Source organism: Dromiciops gliroides, chromosome 4, assembly GCF_019393635.1.
Source record: "Dromiciops gliroides isolate mDroGli1 chromosome 4, mDroGli1.pri, whole genome shotgun sequence".
Classification (NCBI taxonomy): Eukaryota; Metazoa; Chordata; class Mammalia; order Microbiotheria; family Microbiotheriidae; genus Dromiciops; species Dromiciops gliroides.
This window is the reverse complement of record NC_057864.1, coordinates 184,520,435-184,545,384: the sequence shown is the minus strand read 5'-3', so window position 1 is coordinate 184,545,384 and position 24,950 is coordinate 184,520,435. Positions and strand designations below refer to the sequence as shown.

General features: G+C 45.1%; 1 protein-coding gene and 1 non-coding gene across 7 annotated transcripts in view; both read right to left on the bottom strand.

Annotated features, from left to right (window-relative positions):
• The window catches only part of PLXDC1 (plexin domain containing 1), a 128,647-nt gene extending 114,440 nt beyond the window's left edge, over nucleotides 1–14,207 (bottom strand). For 2 of the 6 annotated variants that reach the window (XM_044003722.1, XM_044003727.1), the window contains exon 1: nucleotides 2,678–3,030. In XM_044003722.1, the coding sequence (XP_043859657.1) occupies nucleotides 2,678–2,753 (76 nt within the window). In that variant the 5' untranslated portion in view covers nucleotides 2,754–3,030. Of the gene's footprint in view, nucleotides 1–2,281; nucleotides 2,323–2,432; nucleotides 2,495–2,677; nucleotides 3,031–3,614; nucleotides 3,638–14,101 lie in introns of those variants that run through there. The other 4 variants (XM_044003724.1, XM_044003726.1, XM_044003723.1 and 1 more) reach the window with 4 other exon arrangements.
• TRNAC-GCA lies at nucleotides 6,318–6,389 on the bottom strand. Its single transcript has one exon. It is a non-coding gene; the product is annotated as a tRNA-Cys (tRNA).
• Nucleotides 14,208–24,950: the final 10,743 nt, after the last annotated feature.

Sequence of the window (24,950 nt, the reverse complement as noted above, 5' to 3'; positions counted from 1 at the left end):
AATACAAGATAACTAAAGGAAGGAGAGATTACTAGCCACAGGAGGGAGCAGGAAGAGCTAACATCTGAGATAAACCTTGAAGGAATTTAAGTATTCTGAAAGTCAAGAATCAGGTGGGAGTGCATTCGAGGGACAAATTCAGGCTTCTAAGAATGCATGGAAATGGGAGATGTGTATCAACTTCAGCAAACAGCTGGTGATCTAAATTGGCTGGAATATAAACTACCAGAAGGGAAGAAATTGAAATAAGCCTGGAAAGGCAAATTGAAGTAAAACTATAGAAGGCCTTGAATACCAGGCTAAAGAGCTTATATTTATCTTGGAGGCAATAGGGAGCCACTGAATATTTCTGAGCAGAAGAGTGACATGTTGCATCTTAGGAAAATTATGTTGGCAGCTATGGGAAGGATAGATTGGAGATAGGAGAGATGAGATAAGGAGATTGTAGGGGGCAGGTAAGTGTACCAGTGGATAGAGCACTGGCCCTGGAGTCAGGAAGACCTGAGTTTAAATCCTGCATCAGACACTTGACACTTACAATCTGTGTAATCTCGGAGAAATCACTTAACCCCAATTGCCTTGCCCTCCCCCCCAAAAAAAGGCTATTGCAGTAATCCTGGCAAGAAGTGATAATGAGCCATACAGAACTGTGTGAAGAACAAGAGGACATGCTTGGTTTCTTTTCAGAGAGGAGCAGTCCCTAATCTACTAACTTCCCACCCACCTTCCTGATGAGTCTTTCCCTACTTGCTTCTCTAACTAATATGCCTTTGTGTCCTTATGAAAACTCCTGAGTATAACCCCTGGTGGCTCACACTTAGCCCTTCACTAAGGTCTCCTTGTGCATGCAATCAGACAGAAGGAACCCTGTAAATCAGGTCTTTCCAAGGCTTGGGGAATGGTGGTGAGGAGGGTAGAGGATCATAGAAAATTTGTCATTCCAGAACTAGTTCAATTTCAGAGCAGCCCAGATTCTAAGGGTGTAATAGATCCCAAGGGAGGTCTGAGAAAATGGCTAGCATGCTAGGATTTGGGTTTAGGAGAGCTGGCTTTGAATCCTGCCTCTGCCACGGGCTCTGGGATTGAAGCTCTGGCCTCAGTTTCCTCAGCTGCACAATGGGAACAATAACCTATAACTCACTAGGTCATCCTGCACTCTTGAAATGTGTCGGTGCTATGTAGCTCAGGGGAGGCTGAAGGTGAAAAGTGTGACAGAGAACCTAGTCAAGGGTGTGAAAGCATCTGAGAAAGTGGAATGAGGGCAGGAGAGAAAGTAGGATATGAAAGTTACAGCCTGTGCTTTGCCCCACTGGGGGCGAGGCGCAGAGAACACGAGTGCCCGGACTGAGACGGTCCAGTAGATCACTCAACAATAACAAAATCTGCCTACACAATCTTACTCTCCTCCCCCCCCCCCCGCCCCCAAACAACAGAAGAATCTCTTTCTCTTTGAGATCTTCCTCTCCTCCCCTTCCCCTCCCCACTTCACCACAAGAAGACTCCCAATCCTCCTACTCCAGTCCTTTCCTTGTGGCCGGAAAATCCTCCTTGGCTTTAACTTAATTTGGGGGAAAGGATAAAACGTCCTGAAGGTTCTTATGGGGGAGGAGGAGTGGAGACCAAGGCTGCCTTAGTGTTCCTCCCCTTCCACCCAAAGACATAGGGTCACACTTCGAGCTACAGCAGGAGGAGGAGAGAATGATGGCCGCAGAAGCAGTGCCAAGGGGACCGTTACTACCTATGTCAAGGTAGAGGTGCCTTAGCTGGCCTCAGTGTACTCTCCCACAAGCGCGTTCCCCGCGGGCTCTTCCCACCTCACCCTCAAATCCTGTGCCTCCAAGGGATACTGGGTCTCTGGTTCTCCTTACCCACACTAAAGCAGAAGGGAAGCAACCGTGGAGGGGGCAAAGCACAGCCCTGGGAGGGGAAGCCATGCTGACTTAGACCACAGCTGGGCTCCCAGCAGTGACCCTCCCCCTCTTGTCCTATTCCTGGTCTCCCGTCCTATGGGGTGCGCCCCCCCCACTTCAGCTCCCCTGGTTCAGCCTGGCGCTTACGATCCCACAGAGTCTCCAAACTATTCTCTTAGCCACCAGAGTCTCTCCACTCCACTTATGGAGGGCTAGGGTGGATGGGCACCCATTCCCTCTCCCAATATCCCCCCACCCACACTCACACATACTAAGATTCTTCTGGAGGACTCCAGATCTGGGAACACGACTGCCTCTATTGCAGCTAATCCCCAGGTGTCCGGTACCCATGTGCCCACATGCGTGCTCACCTAGAGCCACCAAGAGTCACAGCACCAGAACATGTCAGAGCTGGAAAGAACCTCGACAAATCTCGTCCCACCCCCACATTTGAGAAACCTCGAGCTCCGGGAAGGGGAAACGGCTCGTGTTCTTCCCCTCACCTGTGGTCCCCCCACATACCCTCATGCACCCTCGGAGCCAGGATGCTCACAAATGCATTCATCGGGCGGCATGTTTGCACATGCATGTAGCCACCAGGAGCACACACACGCGCACACACACGCACACACACACACACACACACACACACACACACACACCTGCGCGCCCTCTTGCACGCCCCAAACAGCTCGCTCATAGCCCTCTTTCCAGGGACCCCCTCCCCACCTGCCCCCGGCCATGCCAACTTTATCCCCTCCTCCTACCTGCTCCCTGATCCGGGCTCAGCCCACCGGCTGCCTCCCTAAGCACCGCCAGTAGGAGCCAGAGATCCCCCCTCATTGTGGAGTTTGGGGGCCTGGGGCCCCGGGACCTTGGCCCCCCAGCCCCTGGGACCCGGAGGGGACAAGGGAGGAGGGGAAGGAGGGGATAGCTGGGTTGGAGGCAGAGGCGGGGAGCTCCGACTGCGAGGTCCCGCTCCCGAGCTAGGGGCAGGAGGACGGGCAGACTGAGAGAGGGCCGGCCGGCCGGGAGCCTGCCTGCTGTGGGCTGGGAGCGAGGGAGCAAAGCGGCAAGGGAGCGAGGAGGGAGGGAGAGCCGCGGCAGCTGGGAGCCAGGGGGGAGGGGGCGGAGAACGGAGCGGGGGAGGGGGGTGGAGGAGGAGCTCCGGCCTGCCCGCCAGCCCTCCTGCCCGCCAGCCTGCAGGGAGTCGGACTGCTGCTGGCAAAGGGGCCAGGAGCCCGCGGGCGGCGTGCCCTCTCGTGGCCTCCCCGGGGACGCCTCTGGCCGCCGCCAGCTGGGTCGGGCCACGCAGCCCACTCCCACCGTAATAATGGGAGCAGCACACTGCTCCCCCCCCCCATCCCATTTCTATAGCGCTTAAAGGGTTACGAAGAGGTAAGGCGGTCCTCTCTTACACCCATTTTACAGAGGAGAAAACTGAAGTTCAGAGAGCAGCACTTTAGTGCAGCGGACGTGGACCTGGGTTCGAATCTTGTCTCTGCATCTTACAAGCTGTGTGACCTTGGGCAAATCACTTCTTGTCTCTGACCATCAGCTTACTCTCCAGGAAAAAGGGGGTTCTCATTCTATAATCCTTTTGGCCCATTACTTGCCCGTGGTTATAGAATTAATGATACCAGCACTCCTGGAGGTTGGTTGTAACTGTTGGTTGTCACCAGTCCCAGAGTTAGAATTTTTTACCTACTCCACATCCTCAGGTTTGCACTGCTTAGCGCCTTCTCTCGGACATCTCCCACCTAACCTGTATTTATATTGCACGTACACAGACGGACAGAGAGTTGTTTGACGTTCTCTCCCCCGTTATAATGTAAGCTCCTTGAGGATAGGGACTGTCTTTTGCTTCTTTTTGCATTCCCAGCTCTTAGCACTGTGCCTGGCACAGAGTAGGTGTTAAAACAAAAATATTGACTGAATATTTTTTTATTGCTGTTGTCAGAAAAGAATTGATTCTTATTTAATTGTATTTTTCAATGAACAAGCATTTATTTTTTCTCCCTCCCACTCTCTCCCCTTTGAAAGACACCAACAAAAAGAAATTAAAAATGAAGCCGTCATAACAAATATTCATAGTCAAAACGAAGCAAATTCCCTCACTGGCTATATCCAAAAATATATGTCTCATTTTGTATTTTGGGTCCATCACCTCTCTCTCAAAAGGCGAATAGCGAGTGCCACCCACATCCCATGTCTTCCGTCCTCTGGAATTGTGGTTTGCTGAATGACTTTGTAACCACCACCACTACCCCCCAGGTGCTTCCCTGAAGGGAAACTGAGGCAGAAGGGGGAGGAACCCTGAATGCTCCCGATTTATCACTCTACTTAGCCCTACTCCCACTGATGGATCTTATTTGCATCTCATTTCCCTAAATCCTGCCTTAGTTCTCAACACAATTTCTAAATTAAAGTGTTGCTCCCTGTAATTCTGTTCTTGTCTTCCAGTTCTTTATTTCACCTTCCTCTGGGCACAGGAATCTCCCCAATTCTGCAACAAGTCAGGAGGTAAGCCAAATCAGACCTCTAGTCTGCTTCTGCTCACTTGGAAATATCATTCATGGTGTCTGTTCCTAGAGTTTCTCTCTTGGGTCACCCAGGCCAGCAGGCCAAGAGAAGGAGACAGGAACAGGGAAGGGAAGGGTGATGGTGGTGATGGGAAGACCTTGACTACAAATACCCTGGGAAAGGTCCCTCCCCAAGAAGCCACAGTTAGTCAAGATGCTGTCTTTCCATGACAGAAATCTGGGAAGATGGGGGCAATAAGTTCTATTTTAAATTCTGACCTATTATATAAGGCAGAAGCTGAGAGAGAGAGACAGAGACACAGACAGACAAAGAGACACAGAGATAGACACTGAGACAGAGACAGAGAAAGAGGAGAGAGAAAATGTTCTTTCTGCATTCCCTCTTTTCCTTCCCTCAACTCCCCTCCCCACCTGTCACTACCTTATAATAGACTCAAGTGATAAATCATCTTTTTCCCCTTTCAGGGCAAGAGTAAAAATATCCACAATTTAGGAGACTTAATAGACAGCAGGGAATCAGGTCAGGACACTGAAGTGCCTTTTTCTTCCCCTGGCCTACTTAAAAGTCATGCAGAAGGAGCTGGGGTGGCATTGGGTACCGAATACAGTTCTCACCTAGGACAGGTCCTTGAGAGAGGTGTATGGGGAGTGTGTGGAAAAGGAGGGAGAGGGTACAAGGGACAAAGGAATATGGGAGAGACTGGAGGGTGCGGGGTGGGATGGGGTTATCTGCAGAAAAGAGCTGAAAAGGTTCTGGGAGGCACTGAGAGAGGGAGGGGCTTGGTTGGAGAGTTACATAGTAGGGACCAGGGACTTGCTCGCTTTTTTACGCGAAATGTATAATTTACAAGTTAAGACACAAACCAAATGTCAATCAACTTCTTCCCGGGGTTTCCCCCACCCCCTACATCCCCTCCAACCCAATTCTTTGTTCTAGCACCCACGGCCCTGTAGTCTAACTCTTCCAACAAGCCTTTCATGATTCCCCTAAGTGTTAGTGCTAAACTAAGCACTGTTGTTGTTGCATATATCCCTGTGAATTTGTTGTGTCCCATTAGTAGACTGTAAACTCCCTGAGGGCGGGGACTCTCATTTTTCTATGTCTTCGGTTGCTAACGCAATGCATTGGAACATAATTAGGCACTTATCAAATAAATGCTGATGATGATTGATTCCAGCCCCAGAACCCTCGTGTGCTTTTTGCCCTGGCACAAGCTCCGTCCCGTAGCCTCCCGTTGGCTTGACGGGGGCTGCACTTGGCATCTCACTGAAAAATCCCCTCTCCCGGGTGGCGCGGGGGATGGCTGGAGCCGCTTTCCAACGCGGCCTCCTGCTGCCCTCTAGTGGCTGCTGGGAGGGAAGCCCCGGCGCCTTCAGGCGGGATAGTTCTTGGTTGCCGGGTTTGGCCTGGAAGCCACTTTCCGGGACTTGGCACAGACCCCGAGGCCGGCAGTCATTCTTCAGCGCGGGGACCCTTCTCGCTGTCCTCAATGAGGAAAGGGGCTCGAGGTGGAATCCCTGAAGACGGAATCCAAGCTCTGGCCCCGGGGTCCTAGTGGTGTGCCCTTCAGCGGCTTGGGGCGGGGGTTCTGACAAAGAAAGTCTCCCTTCGCCCACAGGAACATGGGGAGCGGAACACGTGCAAATTTAAAGCCCTTCAAAAGTGAAGGAGCTTCTACGTGCCCTCCCCCTTTCCACCCGGACTCCTCCTTCAGAGAGCAAAAGCGGCGGAAATCTCTCTCTACACGCTTAACATGAAAAAGCAGGGAGCTGGAGATCTAATGTTCCATTTTAAATGCGAATCTCGTCCCTCACGCCAGCGAAATACAGGGAATTAAAATCTTTTAAAAATGGACAATAAAGAAGGGGGCACCCGGATTTGAACCGGGGACCTCTTGATCTGCAGTCAAATGCTCTACCACTGAGCTATACCCCCTCTGCCGGGCGAAAGTGGCGTAAAGAGAACTCTTAGAGTTTATTGCCGCGCAGGCGCCATAGGTTTTTATCTGCAGCTGGGGTTGTATTCATAATATAACCATTTAATGTAGGAAAAGACTGTGTAGTTGGCACTGTGTTAGGAACTACCAATACAACAAAAGAGTTTGAGTCCCGGCTCTCGAGAAGCTTACCTTGTACTACTGGGATACAGTAAATCCATAGATGTGTAAATAGAAGATATAGGAAAAAAGTTGTTTGCAGAACACGAGAGCTCAGGATTTCTGTTGATGCTGGAAAAATGCTTGCTGAGAGGGTGCCCCTTTCCTACAGGACCCAAGCAAGAGTCTCGCAACTCTTGGGCCCCTTCTTTGGGACCTCACATCACGGGGAACTCCGGGGAGGGGTCTCCTTACAGGAAAAGGAGACTCCCCAACTCCAAGCTTCCTCCCTCCCACATTTCAAGGATGGTCCTTGTTCCGCTCCAAGGCTCTTTCCTAGTCTGGCCCAGTCTTACCACTGGTACTCATGCTTCTCAGTCCCAGAGGCCTCTGTGAACAATCTCCTTCACTCAGCGTGGGCATGGTGAAAGCAGGAGCAAAGGGCACCAGTCTTGACCTAAGCATTCAACAACATGCTGCTCACTTCCCCTACCACTCCTCCCCCCCCTGCCCCCCCCCACTCCACCTCCTCACACCGCTACCCCTTTATATGTACACCAGATTCCCCAGGAGAAAAGAAGTTAGCTCCTCCAGCCTACATTGTGACAACATGGGATGACTGGTGGTAAGCCTGCCTTGAATAGAAGGTCTCAGTCCTGGCTTCAGTCCAACACAAACAAGAGCCTGTTCCTAACCCCAAACCACCTTCAAATCCGAGGGTTGGGAAGACAGGAGTGGCTTTTAAAGCCAGAGTAAAATATTTTAGAAGGGGGCACCCGGATTTGAACCGGGGACCCTTTGATCTGCAGTCAAATGCTCTGCCACTGAGCTATACCCCCACACCTGTAAGTTACCTGCCTACACATTTAACTTTGTAAATGAGGGGCGTGGTATTTTACTGATTACTGGTCAGTAAGGGTTTCAAGGGATAATTCGTCTACCTATACTTGAAAAAAAAAAGAGTAGATTGAGGAAAGCACAGAATTAAGGCAGGAGCAACCAGTCTAGATGCCAAAACACATCCACAAGTTTACTTCAAAAGGTCCGCCCTATCTCAGTTCTCCTGAATTGATACTGCCCTGTATAGAATGGGTTCACCCTTAGGGCTCTCAGAGGTTATCCGGGTGCCAGTGCCACCCAAAGGCAGTCCCTGCCTCTGTCTTCCTGTTCTGTCTAGACTGTGGGTGTATACCGCCTGAGACCAAACACTAAAGACCCTTTATCCCTCAGGGATGAGACAAGCTCAAACCAATCTAGCTTCCTCCCACCTCTTCCCAATGCCCCCGAGACTGTCTCCTTAGGGAAATTCTGAGCCAAAACTTCCAAGCATTGTCACCTCAGCTATCAAGCCATGCCAAGCTGGCACAAACCGGGAAAACTACTACAATAAGCACAAGTACTGCTCATATTTCTCTCTCCCTTTTAAGTTTACAAAGCTAGGCAGAGATCCAAGCCCTCAGTTACATATAACTATCTAACTTAAAGTTAGATACTCCCAAGCATATCTCTGACATTACACGGAAATGAACACAAGGGTAAGCTAATGAGTCAAAGTTATTGTTCTCTACCCACTCAACCACATTCCTGTCTTTATTACAAATATCTGGCAACAGTTGAATTTTGGCCAGCCAGAAACAGCCCAAAGTACTTTACAAAATCATTGTGAGGTTGCCTCTCCTTGTATCCCCTCAATTTAGCACAGTGCCTAGCACATGCTAGGTGCTTAATAAATGCTTATTGACTGATGTAAGTAGGACAAATGTTAAGACCCCATTTTATAGATGAGAAAACTGAGGCTCAAAGCATGCCTTGCTCAAGATCACACAGATAGTAAATGTCTAAAAAACAAACAACAACCAAAAAACCCTTAAGTCCAGTTCTTCTGATGACATTAACACTAAGCTGAGAGGAGCTGGTGGCCAGCCTTAATGAAGCCTAGCAAGTAACCCCAGCCTATTCTGCCCCCTTCATTTTCTGAAGTTTGTCTATTCAGGCTTGAAATGTAGGATCTATCAGCATCATAGCCAGGAATGCTTCTTGTCCCAGAGCCAGAAAGTATAGGGAGAGCCCAAGGGTATGGTTTAAAGAAGCAGATGTCTTAAGCAGGCATTTATTATCCCCAGGATATGGTTATTGCTTTTTTAATAACCAACACTTTTTTTAATCATTGCAAAAAGATGGGTACATGGACACTGAAAAGACTTGGGTGGGAGTAGGAATTGAACAAGGTGAAAGGAATAATTGACAAAAAGGACAGAAAATAGAGGATTGGTGTGACCCTGGGCAAGTCACTTAACCCTCACTGCCCTGCAAAAAAAAAAAGAAAGAAAGAAGGGGCAGCTAGGTGGTGCAATGGATAAAGCACAGGCCCTGGATTTGGGAGTACCTGAGTTCAAATCTGGCCTCAGACACTTGACACTTACTAGCTGTGTGACCCTGGGCAAGTCACTTAACCCCCATTGCCCAACAAAAAAGAAAGAAAGAAAGAAAGAATGAAAGGAAGAAAAAGAAAAAAATAGAGGATTGGGATTGGAAGGAGAATGGTAGAAGGGATGAGAGCATAAAGTTTGTACCAAGGTTGCCTTGATCTATCTCCCTGACTTGCTGAAACCTCTCTAAGGTTGGGAAAAGGATGAATAAAAGAAAGAAAACCATGAAAATACCCTTATTATGTGCTCACAATATTCAAAACACTGTGCTAAGAGCTAGGGGGAAAGGATGCAGGAAGAGAGATCTAGAAGGTAAGAAAGAGGTCCCATGAAACCTCTGTCTGCCCCTTTGTCCTCACTCTTCTCTTCCTTTCTCCCCAAAAGTATATTATAAAGATGTCAAGACCTGGTGTCTGATGAGGATGGTGGTGGAGAATGCTCAATTCTCATTCTCCTCCTCCTTGCCCCAGCATCTCCAGCCAGCGTGCTGCCCCTGAGAAGGGCACATATTTCCCTTTGGGGGAGAAATGCAGCTCCCTCTTCTTCCTCTCTCTCTCTCTCTCTCTCTCTCTCTCTCTCTCTCTCTCTCTCTCTCTCTCTCTCTCTCTCTCTCTCAGCCTGAGGATGGGAGGGCAGGCAGGTGGGCTGACAGCTAAGTCCCAGGAGATTTGCAGTCTCACTGTCCAAAAGCCAGACTCTACCATCTGCCCCCAACAACCTCTCTCAGAAATGTAGAAAAACAAATGATTTTGCTATTTTTCTTCCACGCTGTCCTTGGAAAAACAGAATACTCAAACCTCTCTGTTTAACCTGAGGGCTCAAAGCAAGAGGGAAGCTGCTAAGTAGATGTCACTTGGCAGTAACTGGAAGATTCATCCACTGTGAGATTTCATCCACTCTAGCCTCGCTGGCAGCCTGTATGTAAGAAGAGTCAAAGGGTGGTGGTTAAATGCTCTCCCCAGAGAGATGCTGGTCATCTCCCAAGCACCACCTCAATACCCAATGGTTGGGCTGGGCTTCCTCCACTGGGCCTACTTCTCTCCCTCGGACACCAGCCCTGCCCTCATTTTGGGCAACCTGTCCTCCTACAGTGCCATAATTTGACAGTGAGAGTCGAGAATCACCAGTGACAGAGGATAAATGAGCTCTTTAGAATTACCCTCCTTTCCCTCAGGGTTTTCCTACTCCAATTTGTTGTTCAGTCTTTTCAGTCCTGTCCAACTCTTCATGACCCCATTTGGGGTTTTCTTGGAAAAGATACTGGAGTGGTTTGCCATTTCCTTTTCCAGCTCATTTGACAAATGAGGAAACTGAGGCAAACAGTGACTTGCCCAGGGTCACACAGCTAGCGAGTGTCTGAGGCCAAATCTGAACTCAGAAAGATGAATCTTTTTCACTCTAGGCCTGGCATTCAATCCATTATGCCACCAGCTCCACATAAGGCATGTGCCCTCAAGCTGGTCTGTCTTATCTGCAAGGCATGAAAGTAATTTAAAGAATGTTTCACTTGGAGCAGGAGATTTAAAGGGTGGCTATGCACAGGGTAGGCCTGATCCCCCTTTCCTACTCCAAAAGGGAGGGCAAATTTCAGGATATTGTAACACATCAGGGTGGCTAGGTTAACTCCCTCCTGCCCCTGGGATAGGACAGGGATGGCACAATCAGAAACAGGCTTGCCCCTTATCTGACTGAGCCCTGGATCTCTCCTCCCTGACCTCTAGATGATAGGTGTCTGTAACCCTGCAGGTCTTGTTTGAGAACAGAGGGAAGAGAGAAGAGATTGTTCTGGGGAACAAGGCCAGGGTCCCAGGCTCTTGGTGCTGTCCCCAGTCTCAGTCTTCACTCACCCTTCCCCTGTAAGGACACAGCAAGCTTGTATGTGCCATAGATTGTCTTTGATAGAACCAAGGGTGAAGGAGAGGGAGCTCTCTGGTCATGGAGTTCTTTCCATCATGCTTCTTAGCAAAGATGAGCAATACTACATCAGGAATATCCTGCCAGAGAAACCCCTTCCAAAATTAGAATCATATAGATGAATCCCTCCCAGTACCCACCCCCATCCCCAACCCAGGGCCACCATTCATTTCCTACCCTCACCCTAATAACCAGCACCAGATTACCCTAGGCTTTTTTAAAAATTTATTTATTTGTTTGGGTTTTGCAGAGCAATGAGGGTTAAGTGACTTGCCCAGGGTCACACAGCTAGTAAGTGTCAATCATGTGAGGTCGAATTTGAACTCAGGTCCTCCTAAATCCAGGGCTGGTGCTTTATCCACTGAGCCACCTAGCTGCCTCCCCCCTAGATTTTTTTAAATGCCCAGATCAGGAGACTGGAAGATCTAATTGCTACCAAGGTGGGCACTAATTCCAGAGCTGCAAGTAAGGTTGATGACCTTGCCAGTACCATCAGAAACAAAGTGATGGATGTAGGCTTGACTGCCCCTGGGCAGAGAGCAATTGATACTTTTCCTAGATGGGTGTTCTGGTAGGCAGTGTTTGGTTCAGAGGGGGCAGGTAGGTGGTGAAATGGATAGAGCACTGGCCCTAACTTCAAATCTGAACTTAGACAACTACTAGTTGTATGACCCTGGGCAAGTCACTTAACCCCAAATGCCTTAAAAAAACTCGAGTCATCTCTAGTCATCCTAATGTATATCTTGCCTCTGGAGCCAGGTGGCTCCAGATGAGAAAGTGATGCTGGTGACTTTGCACAGCCCTTAAATCCAATTCATTACAAGCCATGACATCTGTCATGGTCCTCTTCAAGAATGAAGGATAAACAGCAGCAGCTTGGTTCAGAGTTTAGGACCAAGCCTCCAGGGTCCCTGAGAGGAGGGGACCAGACTGGGCCAGGGGGTAGATTGCTCACTTCTCAAGTAAGCTCTTGGCCAGTTGAGCATTGTGGTGTTCCATCTCAGCAGCCCCTCAGCCTCACCACAAGTGGCAGCATCTCATTGGCAGACATTCCCTGTTTGTGCTATCAATCACTGGGATGAAGAACTGGGTAGCAGAAGGAAGCTGTGGAGGGGCAGCTAGGTGGTGCAGTGGGCAAAGTGCTGGCCCTGGATTCAGGAGTACCTGAGTTCAAATCCGGCCTTAGACACTTGACATTTACTAGCTGTGTGACCCTGGGCAAGTCACTTAACCCTCATTGTCCCAAAAACAAAAACAAAAGAAGAAAGTTGTGGTTACACTGGGCTTTCCCTCAGCCTACTTGCTCCCTTTTCCTCTGGGTCTCAGTTTTGGTGATGCTTGGATGAGGCACTGGAGATGTTCTCTAGAGGAATCACTGCCCTTGTGCCAGTCCCTGGGAAATATTCTGGTCCCTATCCTTATTCCTAACTTTTAAAGTTATCTTCTATAAATCTGGATTGGGCCTAGGTATGGCCTCTACTCAGGGAATACCATGGATAGTAGCATCCTAAAAAGAGAAGACAAAGTAATAAAGCACCGGCCCTGGATTCAAGAGGACCTGAGTTCAAATCCGGCCTCAGACATTTGACACTTACTATCTGTGTGACCTGAGCAAGTCACTTAACCCTCATTGCCCCACAAAAAGAAAAAAGAAAAGATTTGAGAAGACAAAGTAGAACTCCCAGAAATGTGGGGAACATCCTACCTCGAACGACAGTCAAATGATTGGCAAGAAAAAATGGGCAGGGGACAGCTAGGTGGCACAGTAGATAAAGCACTGGCCCTGGATTCAAGAGGACCTGAATTCAAATCTAGCCTTACACACCTGACACTTACTAGCTGTGTGACCCTTGGCCAGTCACTTAACCCCCATTGCCCCACAAAAAAAAAAAAAAGAAAGAAAGAAAGAAAAGAAAAGAAAAGAAAAAACGGGCAAAACTCCACACCACATGATTGTATCATTTGTCACCCAGGCTGCACTCAAGTTGGGGGCCAGGAGGAGAATTGAGTCAGCTATAGCATTCCAGACAGGGGGCACTGATTCAAGGTCAGGTCAAAATATGCTTTTAGTTTCACAAATTCAAGATGGGTGAGTAAGTTGTCACTAGGCAACAACTATGAAAAAGATCTGAATGTTTTAATGGTTCCCAAGCTTGATATAAGCCAGCAATTCTATGTAGCAGCCAAATAAAAGCTAATTCAATATTAGCCCATGGTAAGAAAGGCAGAGCATCTAAAATGAGAGAAGAGAGGGGCTGACCACTTCCTGAATAGTGTAGCCTATCCTTGCTACCACATTTTAGGAGGCACATTGACAGTCAAACAGAGGGTCCAAAAGGATATCCTGAATGATGGATGAGCATGTCATAGTTGAAAGATTTGTGGATGAGAAGACGGGTGGGTAGTCTGGTAGGCGGTGTTCAGTTCAGAAACCCTCAGGGTTCGGGACTAACTGTATAGGTTCTCCAGGAATAAAAGTGGTTGGGGGAGAAATAGAGAAGAGGTTTCATGTGTCTGAAGAACTCATGAAAGATGGATTTTGCTTGGCCCCAGAAAGCACAAGTAGTAATAATGGGTAAAAGATGATGAGACAAATTAAGGGTTAATTTAAAAGAAAAAAACCAACCCAACAATCTAACCATTAGAACTATCTAAACTATAGGCCCTCATCACCACACATCTCAATTACTGCATGAACCCAAAGTATCACAAGTTGCTTGCTGCTGCTGCTGCCTCAGGGGGTGGTGAGTTTCTCCTTATTACCATTCTTCCATAGATGTGTCAGGAGAGTTATATAAAAGGTTGCTGGTCTTATACAGGTTGGACTGGGTGGCTGGAATAGGGCCCCTTCCACCTCTCTGATTCTGATGGGCACCTCCCTAATGCCAGGTCATGGGTGGGGTGTCCTAGGACTTGGGCCACTTTTGCTCCTTCCCTGGGAAAAGGAGAAAACAAGGAAGCCCTTGCCCCCTTCCCCTGCCCCCTCAGCCGCAGCCTTTAATCTCGGATGAGGGCTCCACTTCTACGTGCCCTCCCTCCCACCCCAGTTCTTCCCTGCCTCCCTGGGGCCAGGGCTTCCAAAAACGCCCATTAAGCTAACAATCAGATGCTCCACTGTGGGCCAAGACTTCGCGAAGCCGGGAGCTGGGGTTGGGGGGGGGGCGGGGAAGTGGGGAGTCCAGCTCCGATCTTGCGGCCCGAGTGCTTACCCCTCCCAGCAGGGTCTGGGGGCGTGGCCTAGGCTCTGATTCTTCGTCCGGTTACCTGCGTCACGCAGTGGGAGGGGTAGAGCCTGGAGGCAATGAACTAACCCTGCAAGAGGAAGAACAGCTAAGTCTGGAGTTGGTATTCCCCAGACGTTCCTTTCCTCGTGCTCGATCCGCGCTATGACCTCATAGAGACGTCTGTCTCTTGCCCTGATCTACGTTTGGGTTGCATAGTAACTCCTAGCTTCTTCCCTCCTGCGGTGCTTCACACCCACTCTCTCCCCTCCCACACGCGGAAAGCTACCTGAGCAGTCTGCGGAGCCCTGCCTCTCCTAAAGCCCTCAGGCTGATTTAAACTCAATTCAATATGGACAGGCTATATCAGTCATTACCGTAATTCCTATTTATATGCTGTGGTGGTGGTGTTGGACACTTGGATGGACCAGGGATTGCATCCCACTCCCTTCCCTAATGCATATGCCAACTTATGAGCACCTTCTCCTCCTTGTGCTTGTTCTTCCATAAATCCTCTATAGGAGATCAACCAAAAGGGCTGGGTCGTTTTTTAAATGAATTCATTTTTATTTCAATTCACAAGCATTTATTTCCTCTTTCTCACTCCCCGCCCCCCACCCCCACCCCGCAGAAGGAAAAAGAAAAACTGTAACAAATAGGAAGCAAAACAAACCCCACATTGGTCATTCTTCAGCATATTTAGTCTATCACCTCTTTATTGTTAAGTGGGTAGTATCCTTTGTCACAAATTCTCTAGAATTCTGCCCTTCTGGTTGAGCTTTGGTGGGGGCTCATGATACAGTTTTAGGAGTACCTTGAACACAAGGTAGTCACTTCCTGGGGGTTCCCAACCTGTGAGTGCAAGTTGGAGAGGGGGTATATCAGAGGTGGTGTTATTATACACCTTAATGTGTAAGTGCTATCTCCCCCTTTAGAATTTAGGGTAGGCATTGTTTCATTTAGGTCAGCACCTAGCATAGCACTAAGCATATATAAGGAGTTTGATTCAGGCTTGCTGATTGATTGATTTGATTCACTGATTGATATATAGCTAGCCCACTTCCTGTTCCAGCTATGCATGCCCTTAACAGTGATTTTTACTCCACATCTTATGGCACTACTGAATGGGAAGGCTCCTCCTGACTTTGTGGATAGTCACAAGGACCAAAGGACAAATTAGGAGTTTCTGGGTCACATCTCCTGTAGAAAGGAGTCCCAGCTTCATGAGAAGTACCCCAGTCCACCAATACTCCCATTATACATTCATTCATTAAATAAACACGTTTTGAGTTTATATAACTGCATGCAGAGCCCTTTATGAAGGACTGATAGAGATACAAAGATAAGAGAATTCTGGATCACATGAATAGCAAGATGGAAGACTAAACATATTATCTCTGATCCCCATAACCGCTCAAACCTCTCCAAAACAGAAGTTATATGCCAAAGATAAAGCAATTTGAGCTGTCTCCATGGTCTAAGACACATAGAAGTCAGTAAAATGTTAAAAAGAAAAAAGAAAAAAAAATCAAAACCCATGAACCAATGCTCATTAATCCTGAGCCCATTCAGCATCCCTAATCTGCTTCCCATGCTACCAGCAGCAAAGCTCTACTAGCAGACCCAAGGACCTGGACACACAAACTTACGACAAAACCCAACAGTATACACTTTGGTCCCTTCTCCCTCTTCCAGCAACCATGGAGAACCTGGCTCCAGGCTTTAGAAGGCTGCCTGGGCAGTTATAGACAACCAGTGTGGCCAAACAAACCCATAACACCAGAGCTGCATAGCTCTGAACTGCTGGTGCAGGGTTAGCAGAGCAGGTCCCTGAGCTGCTGGTACCTGGTCAGAGAACTGAGAAACACAGAGAGTGGAGCAGAGCAGGACAGGACACTGTGTGTGTGTGGGGGGGAGGGGCAGGGGTTGGGGGGACTGTGCAGGACAACACTAAGCCTAAGGGAGACATCCAGCTGAGGTCAGTTCTGACCACCCAAAAGTTACATGGGGCAGAGACCTAGACTAATGAACTATGAGATGGTCAGCATTCGAGGAGTAAATTGCCCAACATGTGAGGAGGCTGAGACATCTAGCCCCCAGGGAAACCACTATCAGCAGAAGAATTCAGAGTTAGGAAAAAACTGAAATTACCAAAGATCTCAGGAAGACAAAAACTCAAAGACCTTGAACATATGCAGATAAATCAATAGGGAAAACATTAACAAAAGAAGGAAATATAACCTTCAGATCTAGTAAAGTTCAGATATCTGTGAATAAATACTGTAAAACAAAGGAAATCAACCTGAAACTCAGTGAAACAGAGGACCTTGTGGAATGTAGAAGAGAACATAGAACCATAACAGAGCATTCCTGAATGATTCAAAAGAAAAATTTTTTAAAACAACCGTAATGAACTGGACCAATTGGAAGGGGAGGAGAGGAAGAGAGAGACTACTGAGAGGAAAAAAGAGGAGAGGCAAAAAATTACATAACCAGATAAAAGCAGGAGAGGAAAAGCAATTAATAAGCAAAACCCCAAAAGGAAATAGTGAACAAGTGAGAAGAAAGAGTCTGGGGTAAGAGGAAAAGAGCCAGTGGGAATAAGGCCAGTTTAAAATAGGTTAAGGTAAAGTAAATGAAGGGGTATCATACTGTGTTTATGGCAGAAGAGGGTAAAAATTCATAACTTGGGAAAAAACTACAAAATTAGAAACAGGTGGAGGAAAATATAAACCTAACTTTCATAAATTAAACTATAAATGGATTAAACAATCCAAAAAAATGAAAAAGAGTGACAGATTGGATAAGAAAACAACAAATGACGATCTGTCACTTACCAAAAAATACATTTTAAAAATAAAAATACACAAAATAAAACTGAGGGGATGGAAAATTTTTTTACTATGCATCAAGTGAATTCAAAAAGGCAAGAGTTACAATTATGATATATGACAAGCAAAAATAAACATATAAACAAGAAATAAACCTTATGCTAAAAGGAACCATAGATAACAAACCAATATCAATAATAAATCTACAAGCTCCAAATACTTTAGCATCAAAGTTCACAAAAGAAAGACTTTCAGAACTATGAGAAGATATAGACAACAACACAATAGTGACAAGAGACTTCAATATTTCTTCAATATCTCAGTTTTGGATAAATCTAATAAAAGTAAACAAGAGAGAAAATATGGAACTAAATAAATAGCTGGAGAAACTAGAGTTAAAAGATGTATAATGTCTGCTAAGTGGAACAACAAAAGAATATACATACTTCTCAGCACCATATGGAACTGTTACACAAATTGACCATGTACTAGGGCACAAAGATATTGCAAACAAACATAAAAAGGCAGAAATAGTTAATACATTCTTTACTGACTATAATGCAATAAAGGTAGTCATTGGTTCAGGGACCACAAACAAAAGATACAGACCCAACTGGAGGCTTAACAATGAGATCATAAGTAATGAATTGGTCGAACAATCATAGAAACAATAATAACTATGTAAATGAACATTATAAGGATGAAACAACATACCAAAATTTCTGGAATGCAACTAAAGCAGTCCCCAAGGAGGAAATGATATCCCTACAAATATACAATAATGAAACAGGAAAAAGAGAGGGTTAGTGAACTGAATACACATGTTAAAAAGTTAGAAAACAAAAAAAAAACTCTAAAATAAGCACTAAAAAGAAGATATAGAAAATTAGAGGGGAAACAGATAAATTGGAAATAAAAACCTCCATAGAAATGATAAATAAAACTAAAAACTGGCACTTTGAAAAGACTAATAAAATTTATAAATCCCTAACTAATCTTATTAAAAAGAAGAGAGGCCCCTGGGCAAGTCACTTAACCCCAATTGCCTCACTAAAAAAAAAAAAAAAGAAGAGGGGGGCAGCTAGGTGGTACAGTAGATAGAGCACTGGCCCTGGATTCAGGAGGTCCTGAGTTTAAATCCAGCCTCAGACACTTAATACTTACTAGCTGTGTGACTCTGGGCAAGTCACTTAACCCTCATTGCCCTGCCCCCCCCAAAAAAAAGAAGAAGAAGAAGAGGGGACAAAATCAAATCAATAAAATAGCAAGTGAGGGAGGGGGGGGAATCACAACAATCAGAAGAAATTAAAAAATAATCAGGACACATTATGCAGTTATATGCATAATCAGACTTTTAGAAGACAATTATCTGTACCTCACAAATTGAGAAAGAAATCACTTTGTCAGAATACTTTTATATGACAAATATAGTTCTAATATTTAAACCAGGGAAAGATAAACACAGAAAGAAAACTATAGACCAAAATTTTAAACAAAATCCTGCCAGACTACAGCATTTTATCCGAGAAATCATTCATTATGACCAACTGAGATTTATGCCAGGGATGAAAGGATGATTCAGCATTAGGAAAGCAAGGAACATAATTAACCATATTAAAACCAAAAATATCCAAAACCACAGAGTCAGCTCAATAAATGCAAAAAAAAAAAAAAAGCCAAGCACAACACTCTTTTATGCTAAAAATCCTACAAACTATAAGCACAAAGAGATCTTTTAAAAATACATTTAAAACTATTTATCTAAAACCAAAAGCAAGCATCATATGCAGTGGAGATACATTAGAACATTTTCTGATAAATGTGAAGCAAGGATGCCAACTATCCCCACTATGATTTGATGTAGTTTTGGAAATGCTAACACTAATGGCAAAGGAAAGAAAATAAAGCCATAAAGTTAAGTAAGGAGATAAAACTATCTATCCATTTGCTGATGATATGATGGTATACTTGGTATGGTAAAATAATGGGAATTGGCAGACTGATTGGGATGGGCCACACCTGGCCTGTCCTGAGTGACATATGCTGCTGATGTCAGCAGGAGAAACCACTCTTCACAAGCAGTTTGAAGGACCTCCCCTTTTGGGGGAGGGAGAAAACGCTCACTGAGGGGAGCTCAGTCTCTTTCCAGAGTCACTTTCCTTCTGGTGGAACGAGCTGCAAGAGCAGGCAGAAAGAGGTTTTTTTCCTGCCAGTTTGTCCTGTGGGTCCTGACTAAAAAGCTGTTTCCCATTGAAGCTACAGACCTCAGGTGGTGAGTTAATATATGAGCCCTGCTCTTTTGAATTAGCTGAACTGGAAGCAAGTTTGGGGATTGTATAGACTTACGGGGATTATCCATTTTTCTTTTTCCCTATTCCCTTGTCTTTGATTTTATTAATTTCACCTTTACTGCTTATTTTATTCCCATTAATAAAACCTTATTCATTTGTGGAAAAGAGGCTGTTAGGCTCCTTTCTTATTGACCTGGGAGAAATATATAAAAAGGCAGTTCAGAGGGGAGGGAGCTTTGGGCCTAGAGGTCCCTCATTATTTCTGGGACCCCAATATTATGGCAAGCCACTCAATTAACTCTCCCTATATCAAATCTGGCCCCAACAGTTTAGCAAGGAAAATCCTAGGGAATCAGCAAAGATTCTAAATAGCCTCAGAAAAGTTGTAGGTACAAAATAAACTATCAAAAATCAATGTTATTTCTACATAATAACAACCCCCAAGAAGCAAAAATATAAAGGAAAAATCCCATTCCAAATAATTACAAAATGCATAAAGTATCTGGTATCAACCTACCAAAACACACAAAAGGCAAGTACAATAAAGGGAATTACAAAGAGGCAATTACAAACAAATAAAGAGCAGCTTAAATAGCTGGAAGAATCTTCAGTATTAATGTAAGGCCTTGTGAATATAATAAAAATGATGGTATTCTCAGAATTAATTTACACTTTTAATGTTATACCAGTCAAATTATCAACTGGATACTTTATAGAACTTGATAAAATAATAACAAAATTCACTTAGAAAAAAAAATACAGAATATCAAGGGAAATGATGAAAAGAAGAAACAAAAGAAGACTAGCATTTCTAGACTTCAAGACAATAGAACTCAATAACCCGGTGTTTAATAAAGTGAAAAATATAAATTACCTAGGGAAAAGTTCCCTATATAAAAACTTCTGGGAAAACTGGAATGCAGTCCAGCCAAAATTAGGCTTAACCAAATACCTTACACTACATTTTTTTTTTAAATCATGTAGGGGAAACTTTTACCTTTATTTATTTCTTTATTTTGCAGGGCAGTGGGGGTTAAGTGACTTACCCAGGGTCACACAGCTAGTAAGTGTCAAGTGTCTGAGGCCGGATTTGAACTCAGGTACTCCTGAATCCAGGGCCGGTGCTTTATCCACTACGCCACCTAGCTGCCCCCTTACACTACATTTTATATAACATTCTAAATAGATATGCAACCTTAATATTAAAGATCAGACTATAAAAATATTAGAAGAGAAACAGATGATACATATTTCACAGCTATGGGTAAGAGTTGTATTCTTAACCAAAAGATATGAACAAACAGTTTACAAAAGAACTGCAAAATATTCACAGCCACATGAAATAAATTACCTGGCTCTCCCAAATTCCCCTCCAAATAACTTTAAATAAAGCTTCAAATTGAATTTTAGAGTGGCACAAATAACAAAAATTGGGGTGAAGCATTAATTCACCCTAAAATACTTGGGAAGACATTAGGAAAGATTTGGCTACCAGGGTGGTGGCCTGGCTAGGAGTAGAGTGTTGACATTGTCATGTCAACAAACAGCAGGTCTTGGAGGTGGTGGTATAGATAGGGGGCTCAGCTTTAGAACTTTCATCCCACAGATAGTAAGGGGGGAGGATGTACAGCTGATCAGAGGAAGTTTGGGAGACCCTCTGCTGACACTGGATGCAGGGCCCAGGAATGTTGACCAGGCTTAATCCCAGGCTGTTGCTACAGGTGAGGTGGAGTGAGGACATGAGGTAATTGAGGTGACTGAGGGGAAGGGACCTGCTCTTTGTTATTGATTATGGTCACTCATAGGAAACTGAGATCCCCTCATTTCAGTTCCAGGACAGAGGGGCAAACTGCTGCTTGGCGCAGTGAAACAACAGAGGCTGGTAGTACATTTCCAGGACTTTGGGAAGTGAGAGCATTTGTTGTGGAAGCAGTGGATTGGGGGAAGGCCCTGGTAGTGGCTCAGTGGTAGAGAGGAGTACCTGCAGTCTCTCATAGACCAAGGCATGTGCCAGAAGAGCAGTGACCACACCTGACCTTGGATCATAGCACATTGGATGAAACAAAAAGTAAAAGACACCAACATAGACCTATGAAAAGCCTGAAGGCTAAGACATTATCTCCCACACCCTAGGAGCAGAGCCCAATCCTAACAAAGTTAACAGCCAATAAATAAGACATTAAAAATGACTAAACAAGGAGACTTCTGGGGCGGAGCCAAGATGGCAAGGGGAAAGGCAGTGAGCTCCTGAACTCATGACACGATTGCTCCAAAAAAAATCCAAATAAGGTCTTAGGAAAATGCCCGGAGCAGCAAAACTCACAGAAGAATGCGCTGAAATCATCTTCTAACCAAGAATGGCTTGGAAGGTCAGAAGGAGGGAGCTGCTGTGCTAATACAGGAGTTGAGCCCGACTGCACAGTCACCCTGATAGAGATCCAGTCCCAGGAAGGCCTCACCAGAGAAGGAGACCCCCAGAGCCTCTGAATCAGCTCAAGCACCAGTGATGTCTGAAACTAAGCTCACAGTCTGGGGAGTGGGCTGAACCCTGGGTAGGGGGGAGACTACAGGGGTCTATGTGGGTTTTAAGGCAGAACTTGGATTTTACACCCCTGCTGAGAACCAGGAGGTAGGCTCAAGTAGCAGTGGCCCAGGTAGGGGAGGGACACAGGCTCCTCGGAGCTAACAACCACAACACACAAAGCTGGTTAATTAGCAAGTTGGTCTGGGGTCATCTAGGACCAGGAAACAGGCCAGGCAAGTGAAGAATCTGATTCTCCTTAAATCATACTACCTGGAACTTCTTAAGCTTGGGATACTGCAGCCTGGAAACAGTGCCCCACTTTAAGGAGCTAAAAGTCAAGTAAAAGGAAGGCAAGATGAGCAGACAGAGAAAGGTGAGGACCATAGAAAGTTTCTTCAATAACAAGGAAGACCAAGGGGCACCCTCAGAGGAAGATGTCAACATCAGGGCCCCTATATCTAAAGCTTCCAAGAAAAATATGAATTGGTCTCAGGCCATAGAGATGCTCAAAAAGGACTTTGAAGATAAAGTTAGAGAGGTAGAGGAAAAAATGGAAAGAGAAATGAGGGAGATGCAGGAAAGACATGAGAAAAAAGTCAACGGCTTGAAAAGTCAAATGGAAAAGGAGGTACAAAAGCTCTCTGATGAAAATAATTGCCTAAGAATGAGGATTGAACAAATGGAAGTCAGTGACTTTATGAGAAACCCAGACACAATAAAGCAAATCCAAATGAATAAAAAAATAGAAGGCAATGTGAAATATCTTCTGGGAAAAACTGCTGACCTGGAAAATAGGTCCAGGAGAGATCATTTGAAAATTATTGGTCTACCTGAAAACCATAATCAAGGGAAGAGCTTAGACTCCATCTTCCAAGATATTCTCAGGGAAAATTGCCCTGAAATTCTAGAAGAAGAAGCTAAAATAGAAATTGAAAGAATCCACCGATCACTTCCGGAAAGAGATCCCAAAAGCAAAACTCCTAGGAATATTATAGCCAAATTCCAGAGCTCTCAGGTCAAGGAGAAAATATTGCAAGCTGCCAAAAAGAAAGAATTCAAGTACTGTGGAGCCCCAGTCAGGATAGCACAAGATCTAGCAACTTCTAGATTAAAGGACTGGAGCGCATGGAATATGATATTCCAAAGGGCAAAGGAAATGGGATTACAACCAAGAATCACCTACCCAGAAAAACTCAGCATAATCTTTCAGTGGAAAAAATGGACTTTAATGAAAAAGAAGACTTTCAGATATTTGTGATGAAAAGACCTGAACTGAATGACAAATTTGACTTTCAAATACAAGACCCTAGAGAACCATAAAAAATTGGAGCTGGAGGGACAGCTAGGTGGTGCAGTGGATAGAGCACCGGCCCTAGAGTCAGGAGTACCTGAGTTCAAATCCGGCCTCAGACACTTAACACTTACTAGCTGTGCGACCCTGGGCAAGTCACTTAGCCCCAATTGCCTCACTAAAAAAAAAAATTGGAGCTGGGGGACATACCTGGGGTCATACATGGTGGGCAACTGTCTTGTGTCTCAGGCCGGGTTTTGGCTGGGACCCCCCTGGGTCCAGGGGTGATGCTTTGTCCACTGTGTCACTTAGCTAGGTGATGACATCTTTAGGGTTAAATTGAGGGGCGAATGGGGGAGGGGAAGGATAGAGGTGAAATCCTCACCAAAAAAAAAAAAAAAATGAAAAAAAGAAAAATTAGAATTGGGCAAGAGTAAGCCAATGACTTCATAAGACATCAAGAAATAATAAAACAAAATCAAAAGAATGAAAAAATAAAAGAGAACATGAAATATCTCATTAGAGAAAAGTCAGGGTCAAAAAGTCTAGACATTATACTTCAAAATAATAATAACAATAATTATAATTGTTGTTGTTGTTATTTAGTGAGGCAATTGGGGTTAAGTGACTTGCCCAGGGTCACACAACTGGCAAGTGTCAAATGTCTAAGGTCTGATCTGAAATCAAGTCCTTCTGACTCCAGGGGTAGTGCTCTATCCACTGTGCCACCTAGTATCCCCTCAAAAATTTTTTTAAGGAAAATTTCCCAGATGTTTTAGAACTAAAGACTAAAATAGAAATTGAAAAAATCTACTGATCACCACCTGAAAGAGATCCCAAAATTAAAACTCACAGGAACATCATAGCTAAGTTTCAAACCTCCCAGGTCAAGGAGAAAATATTTCAAGCAACTAAAAAGAAACAACTCGGGGCAGCTAGGTGGCGCAGTGGATAGAACACCGGCCCTGGATTCAGAAGTACCTGAGTTCAAATCTGTCCTCAGACACTTAACACTTACTAGCTGCGTGACCCTGGGCAAATCACTTAACCCCAATTGCCTCACTTAAAAAAAAAGAAAAGAAAAGAAACAATTCAAATATTGTGGAGCTACAGTCAGGATAACAAGATTTAGCAGCTTCTACATTAAAAGACCAAAGAGAGTGGAAAGTGAAGGAAAATGCTACCTACCTTCAGAGAAAGAATGTGGGGTTGGGAAGGAAGGACAGAGACAACTCAGAACTCAAAATGTAAGCCAAAAAAAATTTTAAAAGAAGAAATATGTGTGATGAATACAGAGAAGCATGGAAAGAGCTATATAAACTGATGCAGTGTAAAGTAGGCAGAGTCAAGAAAACAACATATTCAGTAATTACATAAACATAAATGTGAACAACAACTATAGACCAAAAAATCAAAGTAAATGCAACAAAAGTGTAAAGATTAAGCAGGACATGGATGAATTAATATGAAATAACACCCTTAACCCATCCCTTCATGGAGGTAAGAGGTCCACAGGAATTACACATTTTACATGTTTTTGGACTTTTTGTTTTGTTTTGTGGGGCAATGGGGGTTAAGTGACTTGCCCAGGGTCACACAGCTAGTAAGTGCCAAGTGTCTGAGGCCACATTTGAACTCAGATCTTTCTGAATCCAGGGCCAGTGCTTTATCCACTGTGTTACCTAGCTGCCCCCAGACTCTTTTTTTTTTTTTTAGTGAGGCAATTGGGGTTAAGTGACTTGCCCAGGGTCACACAGCTAGTAAGTGTTAAGTGTCTGAGGCCAGATTTGAACTCAGGTACTCCTGATTCCAGGGTGTTATATCCACTGCGCCACCTAGCTGCTCCGCCCCCAGACTTTTTTAATGTATTAATCAGTTGTGCTGATTTTTTCCCCTCTAA